This window comes from Aotus nancymaae, unplaced genomic scaffold (assembly GCF_030222135.1).
Source record: "Aotus nancymaae isolate 86718 unplaced genomic scaffold, 86718_ANA_hifiasm-v0.15.2.pri h1tg000079l, whole genome shotgun sequence".
Classification (NCBI taxonomy): Eukaryota; Metazoa; Chordata; class Mammalia; order Primates; family Aotidae; genus Aotus; species Aotus nancymaae.
Window position 1 is genome coordinate 24,650,961 of NW_026988494.1, and position 21,932 is coordinate 24,672,892.

Here is a 21,932-nt window from a genome sequence, read left to right on the forward strand (position 1 = left end):
CTTAAAAAATTGCCTATGAAAGTAGTTTCTGTTACTTGAAATTGTTTCAGTCTCCTCCTTCCCTGTTCTTTTAGATACCAAATTAGATCTGCCTTAAGCTCTTTCAGCTGGTGATTTTGGTAAAGGAAGAATACCTTTTGACGTTAAAGTGTCTATTTTTAAACTTATCTCTCCCTTACCGAGATTAAATACCAGTAACATATTTGCCAGAATAAAAAAGTTTTTTAGAGTTTTCCCCACAATGTCTGCTCAGGTTCAACTATCAGGAACACTGAAATTCTCAGAGCCTGGTTTAGTGCCATTCCTGGTTTGGCTGCCTCTTCATTAGAAGTGAGTTGGTGACCTTGTCATGGTGTTTTATTTTGAGTCCAACATGTAGCAGTTTGGTGATGTGTTGTTCTTGGAAAGAAGGTATAAAATTGGCTTAGTAACTCTTTATTTTCCAACTTCTAAAGGGAAGAGAGAGAGGGAACAGTGTTTTTTTGAAAATCCTCCTGAAGTGAACAAAATAATTCCATTTTAAAATAGTTAAATTTCCCATTATAAGGATGTAGTATCAACTGTTTATTGCTTACTGGCTTAATATTTTTGTGGCTGTTTTACACTCATAACAATTATTTGCCAAAGTTTGTAGACTTTAACAGTTTTCTGTGCAGGTTTAAACATTGAATGTAATAAAAAACTCAGCTAATTTTAAAAAATTAATCTGAATGTTTTTAGTTCATGTTGGCAGTAGTTAATTAACATTTCATCTAGATCTTTGCTCTCGGCATGTGTGGAACCCTTGGCAAGTCGTTGAATACTTCTATATGCCACATTGCCGGGAGTTACACTCTTGCAGCTTTTAGTTTCTACTGGTTAAATCCTCTCTGTATGTTCAAATACCAATTGGAGTTTTCTCTTGGAGTCTTTGAATTATCTCTTTTTATCCACTTCACAGGGTCTGTGGACCGGTGATCCGGTTTAAGAACCTTTGCTTTAATCTTGTAGTTATATACCTGTGTTTACATGCTTACTGAAACTCCCTATGGGACTCTAGATTTGGAAGAATGAAGGATATTTTGTATGGTAATAATGGTTTTTAGAGTATTTAAGAGGGTATTTTTTCTTATCAGTCCTCTTACTACATTTTCCTGAGATAATATTGGAGGAATTAATCTCGAAAATTCTGGACTTGACAGATTTAGTGTGTTCTCATCTTTTTTTCTTTATTAAAAACTGTCTCTCATGGGCAAGAATATTAGAAGTAATATTGGATTTTGAATCAGTTGCTTATTTTATACTTTAGTCAGAAGGAAATTTAAGTTCTTTTTCAGTAGCCTGTATTAAGAGAGAAATCAGAGTAGGTAAAAGGGAATGGAGGCAAAATTTAAAAAATCTTCTAAAGATCCAAAATCATGGTTAGATCTGGAACACTGTTACTTTTCCTAACCTGCCATTGCAGGTTTATTGTAGGTCTGCTCCGCATGAAAGTACAAATAGTACCTTTTTGCTGTTACCCTGTATATCCGTTTTTTTCCTGCTTACCACAACGTAAGAATCTTAAGGGTGTAGAGTAGACGACCTTCTAAGGTAGCATAAGAGGAATTTTTCCTATTGGCTAATAGAGTGGGAAGGCTCTAATTCAAGAGAAACAGGCTCTTGTAGGCAATAAATAGTTCTTACCAAATTTCTTATCTAGGCATGCAACATGCAAAAATGGTAGGAATTGGTAGTAGCAAAGTCATTGCTTGTTCTTTTTTTCCGTTTGACATAAAGTGAGCATTAATTTTTTTTCTAGCAGCAGAACCAATTTTAGTGAAAATTTTTTGCTACCTAATGTTTTTATGCATATTTTATTATAGAAAACACATAACATAATAAAATTTACCATCTTAACTGTTTGAAATAGACCGTTCAGTAGTGTCAGCTCTGTTCATACCGTGAAACAGATCCTCAGAACTTTTTCGTCTTGCAAAACTGAAACTCTATACCCATTAAACGACTGTTCTTCCCCTCCCCTCAGCTCTTGGCAGCTACTATTCTACTTTCTGTTTCTGTGCATTTGACTACTTTAGATTCCTCCTCCAAGTGGAATCATACAATCTTTTCATAATGTCTTCAGGGTTCATCCCTGTTGTAGTAATGTGACAGGATTTCCTTCCTTTTAAGGCTGAATAATAGTCCATTGTTTGTATATACCCCTTTTGTTTATTCATTCATCCTTTAATGGACATTGTGGTTGCTTTCACCGTTTAGCTTTTGTGAGCTCCTAGTCTTTTTATATAAATTTGGGGTTCTGTGTGTAGGAACCAAGTAGATACTTTTCTATAATTAATTGGAATAGTCTAGGTGGAGCATGAAAGTGTCAGTTTAAAGGATTTAAAGGTTGATGTCATTTTATTTTTAAAACTACTGTTTGATTGAGTCTACATCGCTGGTTTTTATGGTGAGGAGATGGAGCTAAGGTGAGATTTTGTTCAGCCACAATTCAACAGGTATGTGTTGATTTCCCAGTGCTGTGGAGAATGCGAAGAAGATAGAAGATACTGTTCCTTCATGTTAGATACACTAGAGGTCCATTTTATCGAAATAAACATTTCCTATAGCACTTGGCTTTTGGTATTACACCTGTTTATGGTACTGTGAAAACGTTCCCTAATCACGTGTAAAAATTTGGCAGATAATGGTAGAGTCTGGGTAGTAAATTATTTTCCCTTTTCTAAGTTGACTTTATGCTACTTCATGTTGAGATGTGGCTATAGTACAAATATATATTTGTTTCTTGGCGTTAAATGAAAAAACTCACATATTGCAGGTCTCAGGCCACAAATTTGTCTTTTACTGCTTTCAAATTGTGAGTTTAAATTTTCTAATTAATATTTTTAGAGACTTTTCTAGGTGAATGTTTATGGCAGCCTACAAGCTACCGTACCATCATTTTAACTGTTTGGGAGTTCCTTAAACATAAAATTACTTTGTGACCCAACAGTTCTACTCCCAGGTATATATCTAAGAGAATTGAAAATGTGTCCACACAGAACCTTGTGTATGAATGTTTATAGGAACCTTCCTTACTCATTATAGCCAAAAAGTGGAAACAACATAAGTCTCCATCATCTGATGAATAGATAAAAGTAGTGTATCCATACAGTGGTATATTATTCAAACACTAAAAGGAATGAAGTACTGATAATATAGTTTCAAAATGGATAGATTTTAAAAATGTTCTAAGTGAAGAAGCCAGTTACAAAAGACCATATAGTTTATGATTCCATTTATATGAAATGTCCAGAATAGAGAAATTTGTAGAGACAGAAAGTAGATTAGTGTTTGCCAGGAGCTGGGTTGAGGGGAAGGGAGTTGGGAGTAAGGGCAGTAATTGCCATTGGGTGCTGGGTTTCTGTAAGGGGTGATGGAAATGTTCTGGAATTAAATAGTGGTGATGAATATATTAAATAGCCACTGAATTGTGTACTGATTTTGGAAAAAATACTAGTAAAACAATAAAAATTAAACAGGAGAAAAGAGATGGGATTTACTCTTAAAAGTTTCTGGGCCGGTCACGGTGGCTCATGCCTGTAATCCCAACACTTTGGGAGGCCGAGGTGGGTGGATCACCTGAGGTCAGGAGTTCGAAACCAGGCTGGTCAACATGTCAAAACCCCGTTTCTACTAAAAATACAAAAATCAGTGGCATGTGCCTGTAATCCCAGCTACTCAGGAGGCTGACAGGAGAATCACTTGAACCCAGGAGGTGAAGGTTGCAGTGAGCCGAGATTGTACCACTGCCCTCCAGCCTGGACGACAGAGCAAGACTCTGTCTCAAAAAAAAAAAAAAAAAAAAAGGAAAAGAAAAAAAAAGTGAGTATTTAGGCTGGGTGCAGTGGCTCATGCCTGTAATCCCAGCATTTTGGGAGGCTGAGGCAGGTGGATCACTTGAGGTTCAGGTGTTGGACACCAGCCTGGCCAACATGGTGAATCGCCATCTCTACTGAAAATACAAAAATTAGCTGGGCTTGGTGGCGCATGCCTGTAATCCCAGGTACTTGAGAGACAGGTATGAGAACCGCTTGAACCCAGAAGGCAAAGTTTGCAGTAAGCCAAGGTTGCACCACTGCACTCCAGCCTAGGCGACAGAGCAAGACTGTCTCAAAAAAAAAAAAAAAAGTTTCTAGAGCCAGTAAACTGCATTTACAAAAGAAAAACATTCATTTTGCATCACTGTATTTCTAAGTCACACATAGACTACATTTACATCTAGCTTTCTCCACTGTATTAATCAAATCGTTTGTACATCTGTTTTACAAACAAAATATAAGGTAAAGACTTTTATATTTTAATAACTAGGTTAAAAAAAATCTAATAAAGGCTGAGCATGATGATGCACGCCTGTAGTCCCAGCTACTCATAGAGGCCAAGGCAGGAGGATTACCTGAGCCCAGGAGTTCAAGGTTGCAGTAAGCCATGATGGTGCCACTATACTCCAGGCTGGGCGACAGAAAAAAAAAATTAATACATACATAGAAGAGTAAATCAAGAGGAATACAACAAATGTATGCTTCCCTTTTCTTTCTCCCAGTTTCTGTGTCCTCTCACCAGAGATGCCGTCACAGATTCTTATATATCATTCCAGAAGCATTTTGTTTTATATTTGCATATGTTTTTAACAGCGCATCTTTATCATTTTGGACTTGAAAGTAGGAAAATGTATTCTAGGAGTCCATGCATTATTAGGCAAGGTCTATAGGCCCTGCCTTAAAGAGGATCTGATGAGTTGCCTGAGAAGTTAGCATTTTCTTTTAACCACTAGATTAAAACCATACAGATTTCTATATGAAGAGTTGCTGAGAAGGTTGTACACATTGGGAATTTGCATCTAGACATGGCATTAGTGGACTCTAAACAAAGCTAAGTAAAATCTATAATATCTAAAATATTCAAATCTTTAAAAATAGCCGTTTGAACAGTGAGAACATATTGACACAGGGGCAGAACCTCACACACTGGGACCTGTCAGGGGTTGGGAGGCTAGGGGTAGTGATACCATTAGGGGAAATACCTAATGTAGATGATGAGGTGATGGATCCAGCAAACCACCGTGGCACGTGTATACCTACGTAAGAAACCTGCATGTTCTGCACATGTACCCCAGAACTTAAAGTGTATATTTTTTAGAAAAAAAGATGTTTTTCTAAAAAATTCTTTGCAAACATATGATTTTAATCAATAAAATCTTATTTTACATGTAAAAAAAATAAGTTTGGATTCACAGATATTGGAGTCTTTTGATTGTAGGCCTTAAGTCTTTTTTCTTTCTCCACTTTAATCTGATTGTTCCTGGCAGTGCGTAAAGTGACCGGTTCATTTTGGTGATTATTTAATCAGGACTGTACTACACATTATAGAGTAGGCTAGATCCTAAAGACCTAATGTGTGTTCTTAACTGTTCAGTAAACACATAGGCCCTTTTGGTCACATGACTACCGTGTCTAATTCTCAACCTAATTTCTTGGGAGTTTTGTTAATATTCCTTAAAATGCCAAAATGTCATGATTTGTATAGTGCTCAGGTTGATGAGAATAAAGCTTTGTTAAATTCTTGCGATGCAAAAATGTTTTAAGAATTTTTATTAAAGGAAAAATAATTTTGATTATAAATGTCTGACATGCTCAAGAAACTGAGTTGCCTGTGGGTATAAATGCTTTATATGCATTATCTCATTTAATCCTCTCAAGCTGAGGATATATTATTACTTTAATTTTATAGATGAGGAAATCTAGGGTTAGATAAAGTAACATGCCCAAGGTCATGTAGTTGGAAAGTGGGGGAGTGAGGGGTTGAACGTTGTTCGTTCTTCTGACTTCACAGCCCATGTACTATATGTACATAAAAAAATAAAATCGAATGCAGGCATATCTCAGGGATTTTGCTGCTTTGCTGATGGCATCATGAAATTGCACCAATTTAGTCCTCTTGCTATTTCCACTACGTCTGCAGTTACTTCCCACGTGGAAGTCTTGAGCGCCTCAAAGTTATCCATGAGGACTGGAATCAACTCCTTTCAAACTCCTGTTAATGTTGATAATGTTGATATTTTGACATCCTCCCACAAATCATTAATGTTCTCAATGGCATCTAGAATGGTGAATTCTTTCCAGGAGGCTCAGTTGACTTTGCCCAGATCTTTAAGAGGAATCATTATCTGTGGTGGTTATAGCCTTACAAAATAGATTTGTTTTTTTTGAGACAGGGTCTCACTTTGCTGTCCAGGCTGGAGTACTGTGCTATGATCATAGCCTTGACTTCCTGGGCTCAGATGATTCTTCCACCTCAGCCTTCCAAATAGTTGGGGCTACTGGTATGCCCCATCATAGCTGGCTTATTTTCTTATTTTTTTTGTAGAGTCAGGGTTTCAACATGTTGCCCAGGCTGAGCTTGAACTCCTGGGCTCAAACCATCCACTCACCTTGGCCTTCTGAAGTGCTGGGATTACAGCATTGAGCCACCACACCCAGACTGTATTTCTTTAATAATGCTAACAGTTGTGTTGAAAGTCAGAATTATGCCTTGATCCATGGGCTGCGGAATGGATATTGTGTTAGCAGGCATGTAAACAACATTGATCTTCTTGTCCCTTTCTATCAGAGTCCTTGGGTGAACAGCAGTATTTTGAAATGAGTCTTTTTTTTTTCCGAGCAGTAGGTCTCAGCAGCAGTGGGCTTAAAATATTTGGTAAACAATGCTGTAAACAGATGTGCTCTTAACTAGGCCTTTTTGTTTAGAGTAAAGGCAGAGTAGATTTGGGCCCTAGAATTCAGAATGGTCAGTGAGCATTGGCCTCAACTTAAAGTCATCCAGCTACTTGAGCCCCTAACAAGAGAGTCAGCCTGTTCTTAGAAGCTTTGAAGCTAGGCATCAGCTTTTCCTTTCCAGCTATGAAAGTCCTTGGTAGTATCTTCTGCAAATACGGGGCTGTTTCATGTACTTTGAAAATCCGTTGTTTAGTGTAGTCACCTTCATCAATTAAATTCTCTTCCTTTCGCTGGAGCATTTAGAGGCCCTTGTAGGGTAATTGGCCTAATTTCAGTATTGTCTCCAGAAGGCCCTAGGAGCGGGAGAGATAGGGAAACTGCCAGTAGGTGGAGCAGTCAGAACACAGCATGTTTTAGAATTATATTTGCTGTCCTATGGATGCGGTTCATGGCACCCAAAAACAATCACAATAGTAATATCAAAGATCATCGATCACAGATGACCATAACAGGTGTAACGATGAAAAGTTTGAAGTTTTGCAAGAATTACCAAAATGTGACAGAGACACAAAGTGAGCACATGTTGGGAAAATGGTGCCTTTCTAGCAAGGCTGCCACAAACTTTTTTTTTTTTTTTTTTTGGAGACGTGGTCCTACTCTTGCCCAGGCTGGACTGCAGTGGTGTGATCTCGGCTCACTGCAACCTCTGCCTCCTGGGTTAAGTGATTCTTCTGCCTCAGCCTCCTGAGTAGCTGGGAAATCAGCGCCCGCCACCACGTCTGGCTCATTTTTGTATTTTTAGTAGAGATGGAGTTTCACCATGTTGCCAGGCTGGTCTCAAACTTCTGACCTCAGGTGATCTGTCTGCCTCAGCCTCCCAAAATGCTGTTATTACAGACTTGAGCAATCATGCCTGGCAAAAAACGTTCAATTTATGAAAAATTGTGTCTGCGAAGCACAATAAAATACAGTATGCCTGTATAATCTCACCATTTTTCCATAGCATCTGTTAATATTTGGGCATAGATCTTTCCAGCATATAATTCTTTTTCCACTGCAAATATATATTTTCAAAACTGGCATCAGATGTACAGTTTTGTATTATGCTTTTTCCAGTTAACATATATGAGAAGAAGATAAATGGCTGTATGAGATTTAATTGGATCTCTAGTGGATTTCATTTAGACGTTTAGGTTGTTTATAATGTTTGCTGTTGTAAAGATTATGAACATCCTTGTGAGAATCTCATTGCTTTAGGATATATTTCTGGAAATGAGATTGCTGGGTCGAAAGGTGTGATTTTTTTTCCCCCTTTTTTTTAATGGCTTATGGTATTTATTGCCAAATCACCATAGAAAGTTGGTGTTGATTTTTTACTTCCTCCAATAGTTAATGGGAGTGGCCATTTCCTGACCTCTTGACAATACCTGGCACAATATTCACCATTCAGAAAAACCTTTTCCAGTTATTTGTTTGAGCATGTTCAAGTGTGTGGAGCCTTTTTGTGTTCTTTGTCTAGTTTTCTTTGGTGATGCTTTTTCTTATTTATTTGTAGTATCACAGCCCTTTTCCCTTTTGAATCATACATTGTAGTGGAGGAAAGTTGGAGGGAAACTCAAAGAAAGAATAATTTGGGTCTACATTACATGGGAAAGACTTCCTAAATGAAGTGGATTTTTTTCTTTTTTCTTTTTTGGACATGCAAAGAAAAGCAGAGAGTAAGGAAACAAAACATTTGAGAATTGCCATGTTTTCTTACCTGTAAATGGGAATAATAGTATTTGCCTTTTTATTCAGAGGATTAAGTGTACATGAATGTTTAGTTTTGGCACATAGTAAGCCTCAGAAAATGTAATTGGTGCAGTTATTTTGCTGTTTGATGCCTGATTAACAGAATTAACAGTTTGACAGCAGAAGAACAAAAGCCTATCCAGTCCACAAATTGAGATCAACTAGTTTTTGAGGTTTTGGGCACATTTTAGGTACTTCCAGTAAATATATGTTACATAAATGACTAGCACTTCAGATTGGTTGGCTTAGGCATTTGAAAAAACTATGGAGAGAAGATTAGTTTCTTGGTTTCATCAGAATTGGGTTAGTTTAAGGTCTGGCACTTTGACTATTTAATTTGACTAATTTAAAATTACTGTGCTGAGCCAGGCATGGTGGTGCAAGCTTGTAATCCCAGCTGCTTGAGAGACTGAGGTGGGAAGAGCACTTCAAGCCGCAAGTTCAAAGCTATTGTGATCATACCTGTGAACAGCCACTGCACTCCAGTCTGGGCAATGTTGCAAGACCCTATCTTTGAAACAATGAACAAAAATTCAAAATGTGTGACAATAGAACTTCAAGCTTGTTTCTTTCTTTCTTTTTTTCTTTTCCTTGGTCTCGTTTTCCCTTTTTTCTTAGGTTCCTCCTGTGTTTTATTCTTCCCTATGATCATATATTCTGCATCTTCTCTCAAGAGTAATATAATTGTGTGGGATGGGGTGCACCTAGAATATGCAGGAGGGTCCAAAGCACCCTTCACTGTCGGTGTCAGTTTCTCGTAGCAGGTAGGGATGGAGTTTGGGAACATCCGAAGGGATGGTGTCAGGCACACCGAGGCTCTAAAACACCCTGTTATTGGCTCCCCTTGCTACCTGAGGTGACGTAAATAGTATATTCTTTACTTTATAAATATTTTCTCTCCCCTCTTTCTTCTACTCAGTTGTTTGTATGATGACCTGAATCTTTTATCAGAGTCTCAGATAGGCTGACAAATATATGTAGAGCCCTTGGAAACTTCTACAGGAGTCTGACGAGAATAGAAATGGAAAGCAAATGTTATTGTGCAAGTGAACATGCTGAATTCTCCTCAGTTCCTTATTCAGAAGTGTACGGTTTTGTTAAAAGAGTTGTATTGGCCTGATAGAGCATTTTAAGGTATCTTAATTTTTTACTCAGCATTTTTGACGGAATAAATAGATCTATTGTGCTGTTCTCATATCAGTTAACGTTTACTCTCTATGAAGGAATAAAACACCTCCTTGGGTTTATGTCATACTACTACAGTTTACATCATACTACTGTGCATTAGCCATCTGTAGTTGTTACTTTAAATTTGTATTTGAATTTCAAGTTTGGCTCAGGCTGAGACTTACTATACTTAGCAAAGGTGTGCTTTTGCTGGTAATGTGCCTTTGAATTTTTATCTTTGTCATTTTTCTGTTTGCTTCCTTAGCCTTGAGGAACCTACTCATCTCAGATGAGGGTTTCTCTCCCTTCCCAGCCATCTTAAGTTTCACATTGTTTTAAATTGATTTTTATTTTATCCATGTAGCTCATGTACATGATTTTAAAAGTCCATAATTTCAAAATACTTAAAAGAAACATGAACAGTTTCTGTTTCTCTCACCTATCCTTGTCTTGAATCCACTTCCCCAAACTCTTTTAGCTATTCTGGTATTTATTTTCATATTTCTTTCTTTTTTTTTTTTTTTTTTTGAGATAAAATCTTGCTCTGTCGCGAGAGTGAGAAAAACAAACAAAAAACAAGACCAAAAAAATAAAGACTGGAGTGCAGTGGCATGATCTCGCCTCACTGCAGCTTCTACCTCCTGGGTTCAAGTGATTTGCCTGTGTCAGCCTCCTGAGTAGCTGGGACCACAGGCGTGCGCCACCACACCCAGCTTATTTTTTATATCTTTAGTAGAGATGGAGTTTCACTGCGTTGGGCAGGCTGATCTCGAACTCCAGACCTGAGGTGGTCCACCCACCTCGGATTCCCAAAGAGCTGGGATTACAGGCGTGAGCCACCATTCCTGGCCTATTTTCATATTTCTAAACTATATGCCCCTACAGCTGTTTTTAAAAAGCATTTCACAGATGTAAATGGTAGCTAAGAACTGAGATCTGCTAGGCTCCTCCTGCTGCTCCTCTTGGCTTTCTCAGTATGTTACGCTGTGTTAATTGTTTAAGCTAGTGTTCAGAGTTGTAGCAGACTGGATAATGGCCCCCAAAAGAAATCTACATCCTAATCCCTGGAACTTGTGAATGTTACCTTATATGGCAGAGGACTTACAGATGTGAGTGAATTAAGGATTTTGAGATAGGGAATCATCCTAGGTTATCCTGGTAGGCTGTAAATGTAAGCACAAGGATGCTATAAAAGGGAGGCCAGAAAATCAAAGGAGGAAGTTAGAGATAGGATTGGTGCAAGGAAAGGGTTACAAGCCAAGAAATGCAGGTGGCCTCCAGAAGCTAGGAAAGGCGAGAAAATGGATTCTCCCCTTAAAGCTTCTAAAAGGAACCAGCCTATCCGGCAACTTCACTTTATAGCCCAGTGAAACTGATTTTTGACTTCCCCATCATGTTTCAGTCTGGAGTACTTGTTTGTTTTCTGTGAATCTATCACTAAATCATCAAATCCTCAAATCCTCTGCGGAGACTAAATCTCCTCTTAGAATATTGAAGCACATCAAATATTGTATCAGTTTTACTTTTGCCTTAAGCTCTATCCCTCCAACACACTTGCTTCAATCTGGGCAGTTTCTAAGTCTGGTGCATAGCTGTTGTCCTGGGATTTTCCTTCATCATTATCATTGTGATCACCATCGTGGGAATTCCTTTTACCTCTCCTATGTTGGAGCTCCTTGTTCTTGGATCTCGTATCTTTTTCTTTTCTTGGTTTATGCTGTCATTTTGGGATGGTGCACAGTATCCAGCACTTCATGGGAAAGTCTTCATAGGAGGTAAGATTTTTGAGATCTTGCCTGCATGGAAAAGATGTGTTTATTTACCTTCACACTTTCAGGTTTGGCTAGGTAACATTTTCCTTCAGAATTTGGGAGGTATTTCTTTTGTCTGTTAGCTTCCAGTGTTACCATTCTGTTTACTAATTTTTCCTTTCTGGATGATGTGCTTTGGTGTGGGTCTTTTCATTAATTGGACTGGTACTCATTGGACCTTGCAGCTTGTAGATTCATTTCCTTCCATTTTTTCCTTCTCTGTTTGTTTTTTCTGGAATTCCTGTTATCTGGATCTTGGACTTTCTGTACTGGTCCTCTATTTTTTTCCCCCCCTCCACTATTTTCCATTTTCTTTTTATTTTACGTTCTGGGGGATTACCTTAATTTTGTTCTCAACTCTTTCATTTATTTTTACCATTATATTTTTAAGAGCTCTTTTGCCCTTTGGAATAGTGTTGGTAGTGGTGTTTTTAAAGCAACTCCTATAAATGGAGTATCTTCTGAGAAGATTAATAATTTTTTGGTTTTGTTTTCATTTTCTAATTTGAGCATCTGTTTCTTTTGAGTTCCTTTTTTCTCATTCATTTGGTAGACTTTGGTATCTGGTGATCCTTGGTTGTGTGTTAGTTCTTAAGAATGAGATACTAAAAGTAAATTAGCTCTGTATCCACTGGCAGAGATATTCAGCTGATGGAGTTCACTGTAGGGTGGTGAGCCAGGGACCCTCAGGTCAGTGTCTCTAGATTAGAAGGAACTTCTAGTGTCTTCTCTCAGAGGGAGGTGGCTAGATGGGATGGGTCATATTTTAAGCCTGGCCGCTGACATTCTGGGAGCCAGGAAGATCATTGAGCAACTCACAGATTAATATGTAGCCTTGTACTTAATCTTGTTTTTAATTTGATGCCTTACCACCAGCTTCCTCTCAAATTGATACCATTCCTAGGTCTGGTTCAGTTTCTCCAGAGGTAAACTTGTTCTCTGTGTTAGAGTCTAGCTTCTCTGCATCTTGCATAGATGTTTCAACCAATAGCTGTTTTGAGTCTTCTGCCTCACTGCAACCCTCCAAGGTACCTGGTGCTTCTGTGTCCTGACTTGGCAACCCCTTTTGCATGCTTGGAGGTTTCACTTGCTTTTATTTTGCTGAGTTTTCTGTTTTTTAGCATGCTGGTGATTATCTTCCTTTATTAGTTTACTGTCATTTTAGTGTAATTTAGAAGATAATGCGTGTTTTATATTTACATGTTTAACAAGTGTATCAGTAAAGTGTTTATAGTTCCTTTTCATTCATGTCTAAGAATACTTGGTAATCACTTTCTATGCAGTAGAAAAGGGGAATTCACGGAATTTATATAAAAGTAGATTTGTTTTCTTAGATCTAAATTCTGATATTGTGGGTTTTCTTGGTTTTTGTGGGGTTTTTTTTGAGATGGAGTCTTGTTGTTGTCCCAGGCTGGAGTGCAGTGATGTGACCTGGGCTCACAGCAACCTCTGCCTCCCGGGTTCAAGCAATTCTCCTGCCTCAGCCTCCGGAGTAGCTGGGATTATAGGCGTGCGCCACCACACCTGGCTAATATTTTGTATTTGTAGGAGAAACGGAGTTTCACCATGTTAGCCAGGCTGGTCTCAAACTCCTGACCTCAGGTGATATCCCCCTCCTTGGCCTCCCAAAGTGCTGGGATTACCGGCGTGAGCCACTGCACCCAGTTTTTGTACTGTTTTAATAAACTTTTCTTTCCTCAATTAATAGCAAAGAATGATAAAAATTAAAATAGCTTGTGTCTAAGATACCTTCATTTTTAGACCTAAATTTTAGACATGAAGCAGTCAGCCAAAAGCAGTGAGGTTTTAAAGAACTTAATATATCAGATAAAACTTTAGCTTTCTTAGATAAAAATTATACTTTTTTTACTCCCGAAATAATTAACCCATATGTTTGTCTTTGAAGGCATTTGTCGTAGACCTTTGGGCTGCTGTTAACAGAATACCACAGACTGGGTAGCTAATACACAAACAACAGAAATTTATTTCTCACAGTTCTAGAGGCTGGGAAGTCCTAGATCAAGGTACCTGCAGATATGATGAGGACCTGATCTCGGGTTCAGAGACAGCTGTCTTGACATGGCAGAAGGGACAAGGGCTTTCTCTTGGGTCTCTCTTAATTTATAAAGACACACTGATCCCATTTATGAGGACTCTACCCTTACTACCTGATCACCTGCCAAAGACCTCCCCTCCAAATACATCACATTAGGCAGTAGGTTGCAACATGTGAATTATGTGGGGGACAAACATTCAGTCTGTAGCAACATAAAGTAGTTACTGATTGCAGGCCAGCTAAAATATCCATTTTCCTTTGGGAAGATCATTTGTCTTGAAACTAAGACACAGGATTAAGGGAATAATGGCTTTCTTTGTTTTCTATTGGGAATACTCATCCCCTGTTAATAGTAAAACAACATTTGTATTGTAGATCTAGTACTGTGCTGCCTCTGCCTACCCCAGAGGTCCTTCCTGTCATTCTCCCCTTGCTTGCTAGTAGGTCCAGCCACAGGAGCTTTCTTGAGAGCTTTTATTCTCATATATACTTTCCTTCTAATCTTGACTACCCTGTGTAAATTAAACTCATTTCCCTTCCAACCCCAAAAGAGATGTACATTTAATGTTACCTGTTTTTAGAATATCCTTTGTATTATTTAAAATGATGTTGTTTATTGTTTGCTTGCTTACTGTATGTAGGCTGCTTCTTTCCAGTTTGTGAGTTTCACATATGATTTGGAAATGAATCCTGATTCTTTTGTTCTGTGATGTTCGTTCTTAGCTTCTATAACATTTTTAGGCATATTACAGTATCTGGCATTTAATGGGCATTTGTTGAATGGCTAGATATATTCTGCAGGTGTTTTCATGTGTCATCTCATTTTAAAATATATGTTAACTTCAGTTTTTTGTTTTACTAAATGTACACTTTGTTTTTCAAAATAGGGAAATGCAATAAGCTAACAATTAGTAGCACTTCTCAGTTTTTTGAACCAGTAAAATGAGACCCAGACAAATCCTCATAGTCACACAAGCTGGTATATGCATTAGAGTATAGACCAAACTACTTTAAAGACCCACATACACAGTGGTTCAAAAAATTAGCTTGTTCCTCTTTCACGTGACCGTGAGTGGTACACAGGGGTCTGAAGTGGATAAGCTGGTTTTGCCAGAGATTACCCAGGATTGCAGGTTTGTTCTGCTCAGGGTCTAGGTGTATTACTCTTGTGTGTGTGGTCAGATCTGGCTCAAATCTGTGTTCTAGCCCATGGGGGAGAGAAGAGAGAGAAGGGCAAGGAGGTAACAAGTTTTATTCATAACCCATTGTTTAGAACTTGGTATGAGAGAATCAAAGAAATGCAGCCTCTAATTTCCTGTTAAAACTCTGTGTGTGTGGTTCTGAGGGTGAAGGTGCCAGATGTTCCATTACGAAAGGAGAAAGGGGGAAATGGCCACTCATAGGAACGATTAGTCTCTGCCTCAGCTTGTAATTCTTAGAACTTTTACTCAGGACTTTTTAACTCCTTAGTTCAGTCCTGTTTCCTTCCTGCTTCCAATTCAGTGTAAAAGCCTTATATAGGATCCTAATTCAAAGAATTTAATACTTTTTATGACATGAAACAATTGTACATTTTAACAGTTACTGGATATTTCATCTTAAGGAAGTGCTTTTGATTTTTTCAAGGTATGGTAATGGTGTTTGGTTATATTTAAAATAGTGGTCTTTTGATTTTTTTCAAGGTATGGTAATGGTGTTTGGTTATATCGAAAATGGTGGTCTTTTAGAGAACTTTCCTGAGGTATTTATAGGTGAAATAATTTGATGTCTGGGATGTGCATGACATAACGTGGCGTGGGTTTCTAGATAAAACAAGATTGGCTATGAATTTATAATTGTGGAAGCTGCATGATAGGTACACATGAATTTATACTATGGTCTTCTGCCTACTTTTGTATATGATTGAAATACTCTGACGAAATGTTTAAAATATTAGTTTATATTGATACCTCCAATTTAAATTGAATACCACAGGGTTATTCCTTACTTCCCTCATTCTGTATTTGTGTCTTTCGGATCTCACAATGAGAACCTTAGTTTCCAGCCCTGTAACTTTTTTTTTTTGTCAGAATATAAAAATGGACAGAACCTGGATCTTTGATAACATTAAGGCAGTGAATTAACTAACCCTGGGTTTATTTGCCATGCCTTGGGACATTTTATATGAGATGACAATTTTTTTATTGTGGTAAAATACACATAAGGTTTACCATTTTAAAGTGTACCATTCAGTGTCTTTAAGTGCATACAAATATGTTGTGTAACCATTACCACCATCCGTCTCCAGGACTCTTTTCATCTTCCCAAACTAAAACTCTATACGCATTAAACAATAAGTCCTCATTCCCATCTCTCCAGCCCCTGGCAATCCCCAGTCTACTTTGTATCTCTGTGAATTTGCCTCCTAGATGTTTCCTGTTGGTGGAATCCTACAGTATTTTTGTTTTGTGACTGTTACAGCATGTCAGAATTTTCTTTCTTAAGGCTGCATAATAGTATGTATATACCACATTTTGTTTGTTAATTCATATGTTGATGGACATTTGAATTGCTTTCACCTTTTGGCTATTTGAATAGTGCTTCTATGAACATTGATCTTCAAGTATCTGTTCAACTTCCTGCTTTGAATTATTTTTGGTAAATAACCTAAGGAGTGTAGTTAATGTATCATCTAGTAATTCTGTGTTTAACTTTTTAGGAACAATCATCCTGTTTTGCATAGTGATGGCACCATTTTACATTTTCACCAGCCATACACAAGGGTTTTAATTTCTCACTAACACTTTGTTTTTTTTTTTTAATAAGAATTTTATAGTTTTAGGTCGTTAGCCCTTTGATCCACTTTGAGCTAATTTTTAATATGATGTAAGGCCAGGGTCCTTTTTTTTTTCTTTTGTGTGTGGATATCCAGTTTTCCTGACTCCATGTTTTGAAAAGACTGTACTTTCCCCATTCATTGGTCTTGGCAACCTTGTCCAAAATCATTTGACCATATGTGCAAGGGTTTACTTCTGAGCTCTCTTCCATTGATAGAACCCATTAGGATGGATTTTTCTGTTTATGCAAAAAGTGCTTTAGGGATTTTGTTAGGAATCAAGTCTTCTAATCCATGAACATGGAATGTCTTTTCATTTGTTTATGTCTTTATTTTAGCAATGTTTTGTAGTTTTCAATGTAGAAGTCTTTTGTCTCCTTGGATGAATTTATTCCTTAGTATTTTATTCATTTTCATGCTACTGTAAATGGAATTGTTCTCTTATTTTCCTTTTGGGATTGTTCATTGTTAGTGTATAGAAACAACTGATTTTTGTGTGTTGATTTGATATCCTGTATCTTTGCCAAGGTAGGTGATTTTATTCCCTAAGTGCAGTGCTAAAATGTTTGAAAATCTCCTTTGTTTCAAAACCTCCCCTGGAAGTCTGGTGAGATCAGATTTGACCTTTAGGCACTGTGCCTTACGTGTGCTGTACAGGATAGCTGCTTCTCTTGGTTATATCCTATACAGCCATATGTGGTAGACGTATGTCTGCTTAACATGTTTGTGTGTGTCAACTCTCTTCTTGTTCTCTTGTCAGCAGAAGACGAAAAAGCGGAATTCTGATTATTTGCAAACTCTACACTTTGTACTCCAGGGTATCAGATCTGAAATTATGTTGCTGCCTGATTCAGTTTTTGTTGATTCTTCCCCTCCTATCCCTTTCATTAATATTCTCAGGAGATAAAGAGAATAAGCTGTTGGAAGAAGGTAAAAGAAATAAATGGCATAGGGAAAGTATTTTTTTTTTAATTGTTAAACCAAAAGTGGGTATTTTGGCTTGTGAATTAAAACACTGTTGGTACTCAAACTTGTAATTAGTCTTAAGTATTATGTCTATTCCACAGTGGTAAGTGCCCACTGCTGGGAATGCAGTTGTAGGTACTCGTTTACAGCTCTGTGTGGTTAATTCATCCTGTCTGTGTGATTAGTTCATACAGCTGATCAGCTGTGTCTCTCTGCCTTTTAAGATTGTAGGTATATTGTTAGTGTTGTTACGCTTACTAAGTTTTGTGTTGTTTTAAACTGAACCAAGTTTGGTGGCATGATTATTGTTATTATTATTGTTTTAAGAAATCAACAGTTTCTTAAATTAACATGGTAAAAAATATCCTGGGAATTGATGGTGTAGATTAAAACATCTTTGTTTTATCCAACAATAGAGTTGAATTATATGGCTAGGAACACACCAACAAGCATTTCCTGTCACATTTATCAAAACAGACTTTTAAAGAATGTGTAGAGGGCCTTACTTAAACAAATAGCTGTGTTGACTTTGGGAGGAGGATGGTTTCCTAAGCCCATGTGTTAGACAGATGACACACTGAAATGACCAACGAGCATAATAAGGAGAATTCAGTATCCTTGGAAACCATGGAAAGGTGCCATAACTAAACTAAAAAATTTTAGCAGGAAACAGTACAAACAAGAAACATTGTGAGGGAAGGCCTTAGTGTAAATGTGGTTGTGCAGCACTGGTAGGAGTAAGTGACAGGACCTACTTTGAATTGTCAGTTAGAATTGAAGGGGGAGCCACAGTACAGGACAGTTGGTTCCTGTATTCTGAAACGGGATTAGAAACTGAATGACTCTTACCAAGATGAATGTGACCAGTAGAGAAGGCTGGCCACCCATGGTGGCAGGAGACACTGGACCATAAAGCACAAAGTTGAAACTCTGCCCCCAAGTTTCCTTCTTTGTCAGGCAGCCTCTAAGGTGGCCCCAGTGATCCCTGGCTTCTGGTATATATGTCTCCATGTAACCTCCTCCCTTTGGGTGTGTCTGGACCTCTAGTGACTGGCTTCCACAAGCTGGGCAAGATGCTGGGATGCTCCTTCGGAGGTTAGGTTACAGAAAGGTTTTGGCATTCATGTTGGGCTGCCCTATTTCACTTGCTGAGGGAAGCCAGCTACCATGTTTGTGTGGTTCCATGTGGAGCTCACGTGTCAAGGATCTGTTGTGTCTGGCCAACAGTCAGTGACCTGACACCTGTCAGCAGCCAGGTGCCTGAGCTTGGAAGTAGATCCTCCTCCAGTCAGGCTTTCGGATACCTGCAGCTTTGTGAGAGACCTTGAACTCAAGGCCCCCTGGCTAAGTCACACCCAGATTCCTGACCTTCTGTGAGATAATAAATGTTTCTTGTTTTAAGCTGCAACCTTTGGGGCAATTTTTAAGGCAGCAGTAGAGAACTTACACAGGAAGTAACAATGTAAACATTTCCCCTCCTAGGTCTGAGATTTGAACTTGGTTCCAATGTGTTTTCTGGTTAAACCCAGCATAGTTCCCAATATTACATAAACACCAGGCCTTTTTCTTTAAAGGTGCATACAGAAAATTAAGGACACATACAGATTCAGTAGGTACCGTAAAGGAGGGTGACCAGTGTGAGCAGTGACTTCCCATGAAATAGGCTTACTGCGGGAAACAAGAGAAACTCAGGTTTAGTTGCTCTGCGAGACCAACAAGCATTTGAAAGGATCAGAGAGCAGGAAGGAGTTTTTAAGTGAAATTTGTGGTTCTTAACTATTGGCTCTTTGGAGTCAGGTAGCAGCAGGGTTTTAGAAATACTCCCACAATACAGTGGGAAAAGGAAGTTGAAAATTGTAACAAAAATATAAAGAACACAGCATTTGTTTTTATTCATTTTCTCAGTTGCATTGCTACAGAGCCTATTTCAGGTGCTCAGCAGCTGTGTGTGGTTAGTGGCTACTGTACTAGAGAGTGCAGAATAAAAATTTCTATCATAGAAAGTTTTGGTGGACAGTGCTCTGGCAAAAGGTGTAGAGTGTCTTCCAGAAAACTCTGAGGGAAAAAACTGTGATAAACTAAGAATCCTAAATTGATGAAGTTATCCTTTACATTGGCAGTGCAACAAGATGGCATTTGATAGGTGTGCAGGAACTCAAAGTATATCACTCAAGTACTTTACTTGGAAAAAAAAAAGGACTTAAATACATCCAGCTGAGTAGTTAGCATCTCAAAAGCATGAAAAGTCAACTTCAGCATTGTTTAACTCTCTGTATCGTTTCCCAGAATAACCCAAGACTTCATATAAAAGTAGGAGAAAATCTTCATCTTTCACAGCTATTAAGAGGATGCCCTTCATAAGCCAGACTTCAGAATGTCAGAACATTGGTTTCAACCTAGACAGTTCGACTCTAGAGCTTCCCCTTTCCTGACAATGATAAAGCCACAGGAAGCGGCAGTTTTTAAAGACATTAATCCATTGAGACCACGTTTGCTGAAATCACTAAAAAGTCTCCAAGTTACCCAGTTTCATTCTCAGCCCTCCCTTTACTTGATATTTAAGAACCTTTGGATACAATTCATCACTGCCTCCTTTTAAAAACACAGTCTTTGCCTAGCTTCCAGAAAATTTCTTCCTACTCACCAGTAGTTCCTGTGCAGTCTCCTTTTCTACCTGGTCTCAAAGCTCGATCCTTAGCCTAGAACTCTGGCTTTCTTTATCTATGCTTATTCACTAGGAAATCACGTGTAAGTGTCATGTGACTTTAAATGTCTTCTCTGAGCTGATGGTGCCCTAACTATATCTCCTTTTCCCTAATCTGCTTTCAGATCAATCTAGCTGTCTATGTAGAAAACACAAACACAGTTTCTTGCACAACATGCTTCTGATACATATTAATATGTGAGTTTTTCCACTGTACATCAAGCAAGCAATCAGTTTTTTGCAGCAGACACCTGCTGGGTCCCCTCCAATTCAGTTCCAACACTGTCTGGAAGTAGCGTAAGATTCCACAGGTTGAAGGGGCTTAGTCCCATAAGTCTGCTCTCCACTTTTTCCAGTGCCAGTTGGAAGCCACAGGTTAACCGTACTTCTGACCAATCTTGGGTATGTCTTGGTCAGTGACGTGAAAACGGACTTATACAGTTGTATTCCCTGTTCAGATGCTGTTAAATACTTAATGTAAGATAAATATCTGCCTATTAATGATACTAGGTGCATTCAGCCACATAAGTACCTGGACATTATTCTTGGCTTTCATCTGTAGCTGTCTACACTTTATCAATTATTAAGCCTTGTTTTACGTACTTTGGAAATGTATTTTAAAATTTGTTCATTTCTGACTCCTCTTTGGCCTCTGTGCTTTAATTTCTTCATTTGTTAAATGGGTGTATTGCTACAGCCAACTTAATAGGTTTGTTGTGAGGATTAAATACCTAACATACAATATGTAAATTTCACTTATTTTTATTTTTGAGACAGGGTCTCACTTTGTCACCCAGGGTAGAATGTGGTGTGGTGTGATCTTCGCTTACTGCAGCCTCAGCCTCAGCCTCCGCCCCCTGACCTCAAACCATCCTCCCATCTCAGCCCCCACAGGTAGCTGAGACTGCAGGTGTGTGCCACCACACCTGGCTAATATTTTCTATTTTTTGTAGAGACGGGGATTCACCATGTTGCCCAGGCTGGTCTTGAACTTCTGAGCTCAAATGATCTCTCACCTTGGCCTCCCAAAATGCTGGGATTACAGGTGTGAGCCACCATGTTGGCTTGTTATGTACATGTTAAATATTGCTGTCTAATGATACCATATTTTACTGTTACTGGCTCAGGTCACTATCATTGCTTAACTGGATTTTCTGGAGTAATTCCAGATTGGTCTCCAGTTTTCCCTTTGCTTAGGTTCCTCCCAGTTCTCTGTCTCCTTCACTTCAGTTTCAGCAATCTAAGGTGCATGTCTAATTGGATTGCTCTTAAAATTCTCAGGTGGGCTCCTTTTGGACATTGGAATAAAGTCTGTAAAATTGTTTTGTAACATACCTTAAAGACTCTAGACATTTTCTCTAAATATTCTGCTCCTTTGTTTTCTGTTTGTGGGTGAACTGGAAAAATGTTGTCAGGAAACAAACTGTGTTGGGTGTTACTCTACCAAGACAGATAGACAGTGAAGTGCTTTCTGATCTTACAACTTGGCCATAATAGTCACAATTTGTGAAGATTTAACGGAGATATTAATAGCCAGATACCCATTCTAATTATAAACCTTAATCAGGCATACATAGATGCAGGAGTTTTATGCTGTGCTACTTGTTTGTATAATCTCCTTGAGAAACTATTTACATTGTGTTTAATAAGGCCACTGAATGAGGTGGTTTGCTTTGTGAAGTTAATTGTTAGCCAGTTAAAAGTTGGGGAACATCTAATGAATATAATAGCTAACTTTAAGCTTTAGAATGCTCAGTTTAGAGCTCTTCTTTCTTATATAAGTATATACCAAGTTTATTGTCTGTTTAAAAAAGCACACCTGTAGGCTAAATGTATTAGCAGCTGTTTATCTTTCTGTTCTTTGTTGCAGTAGGATATGGTTCCATTC

General features: G+C 38.2%; 1 protein-coding gene across 3 annotated transcripts in view; it reads left to right on the top strand.

Moving 5' to 3' along the window:
• Nucleotides 1–21,932, top strand: part of PPP2R2A (protein phosphatase 2 regulatory subunit Balpha) — a 78,880-nt gene that overhangs the window by 9,916 nt on the left and 47,032 nt on the right. The window contains exon 1 of one of the 3 annotated variants that reach the window (XM_012435278.2): nt 11,392–11,467. The exons of the other annotated variants lie outside the window; for them this stretch is intronic. Within the exon in view, the coding sequence (XP_012290701.2) occupies nt 11,407–11,467 (61 nt within the window). The 5' untranslated portion in view covers nt 11,392–11,406. Of the gene's footprint in view, nt 1–11,391; nt 11,468–21,932 lie in introns of those variants that run through there. 3 annotated transcript variants of the gene reach the window in all.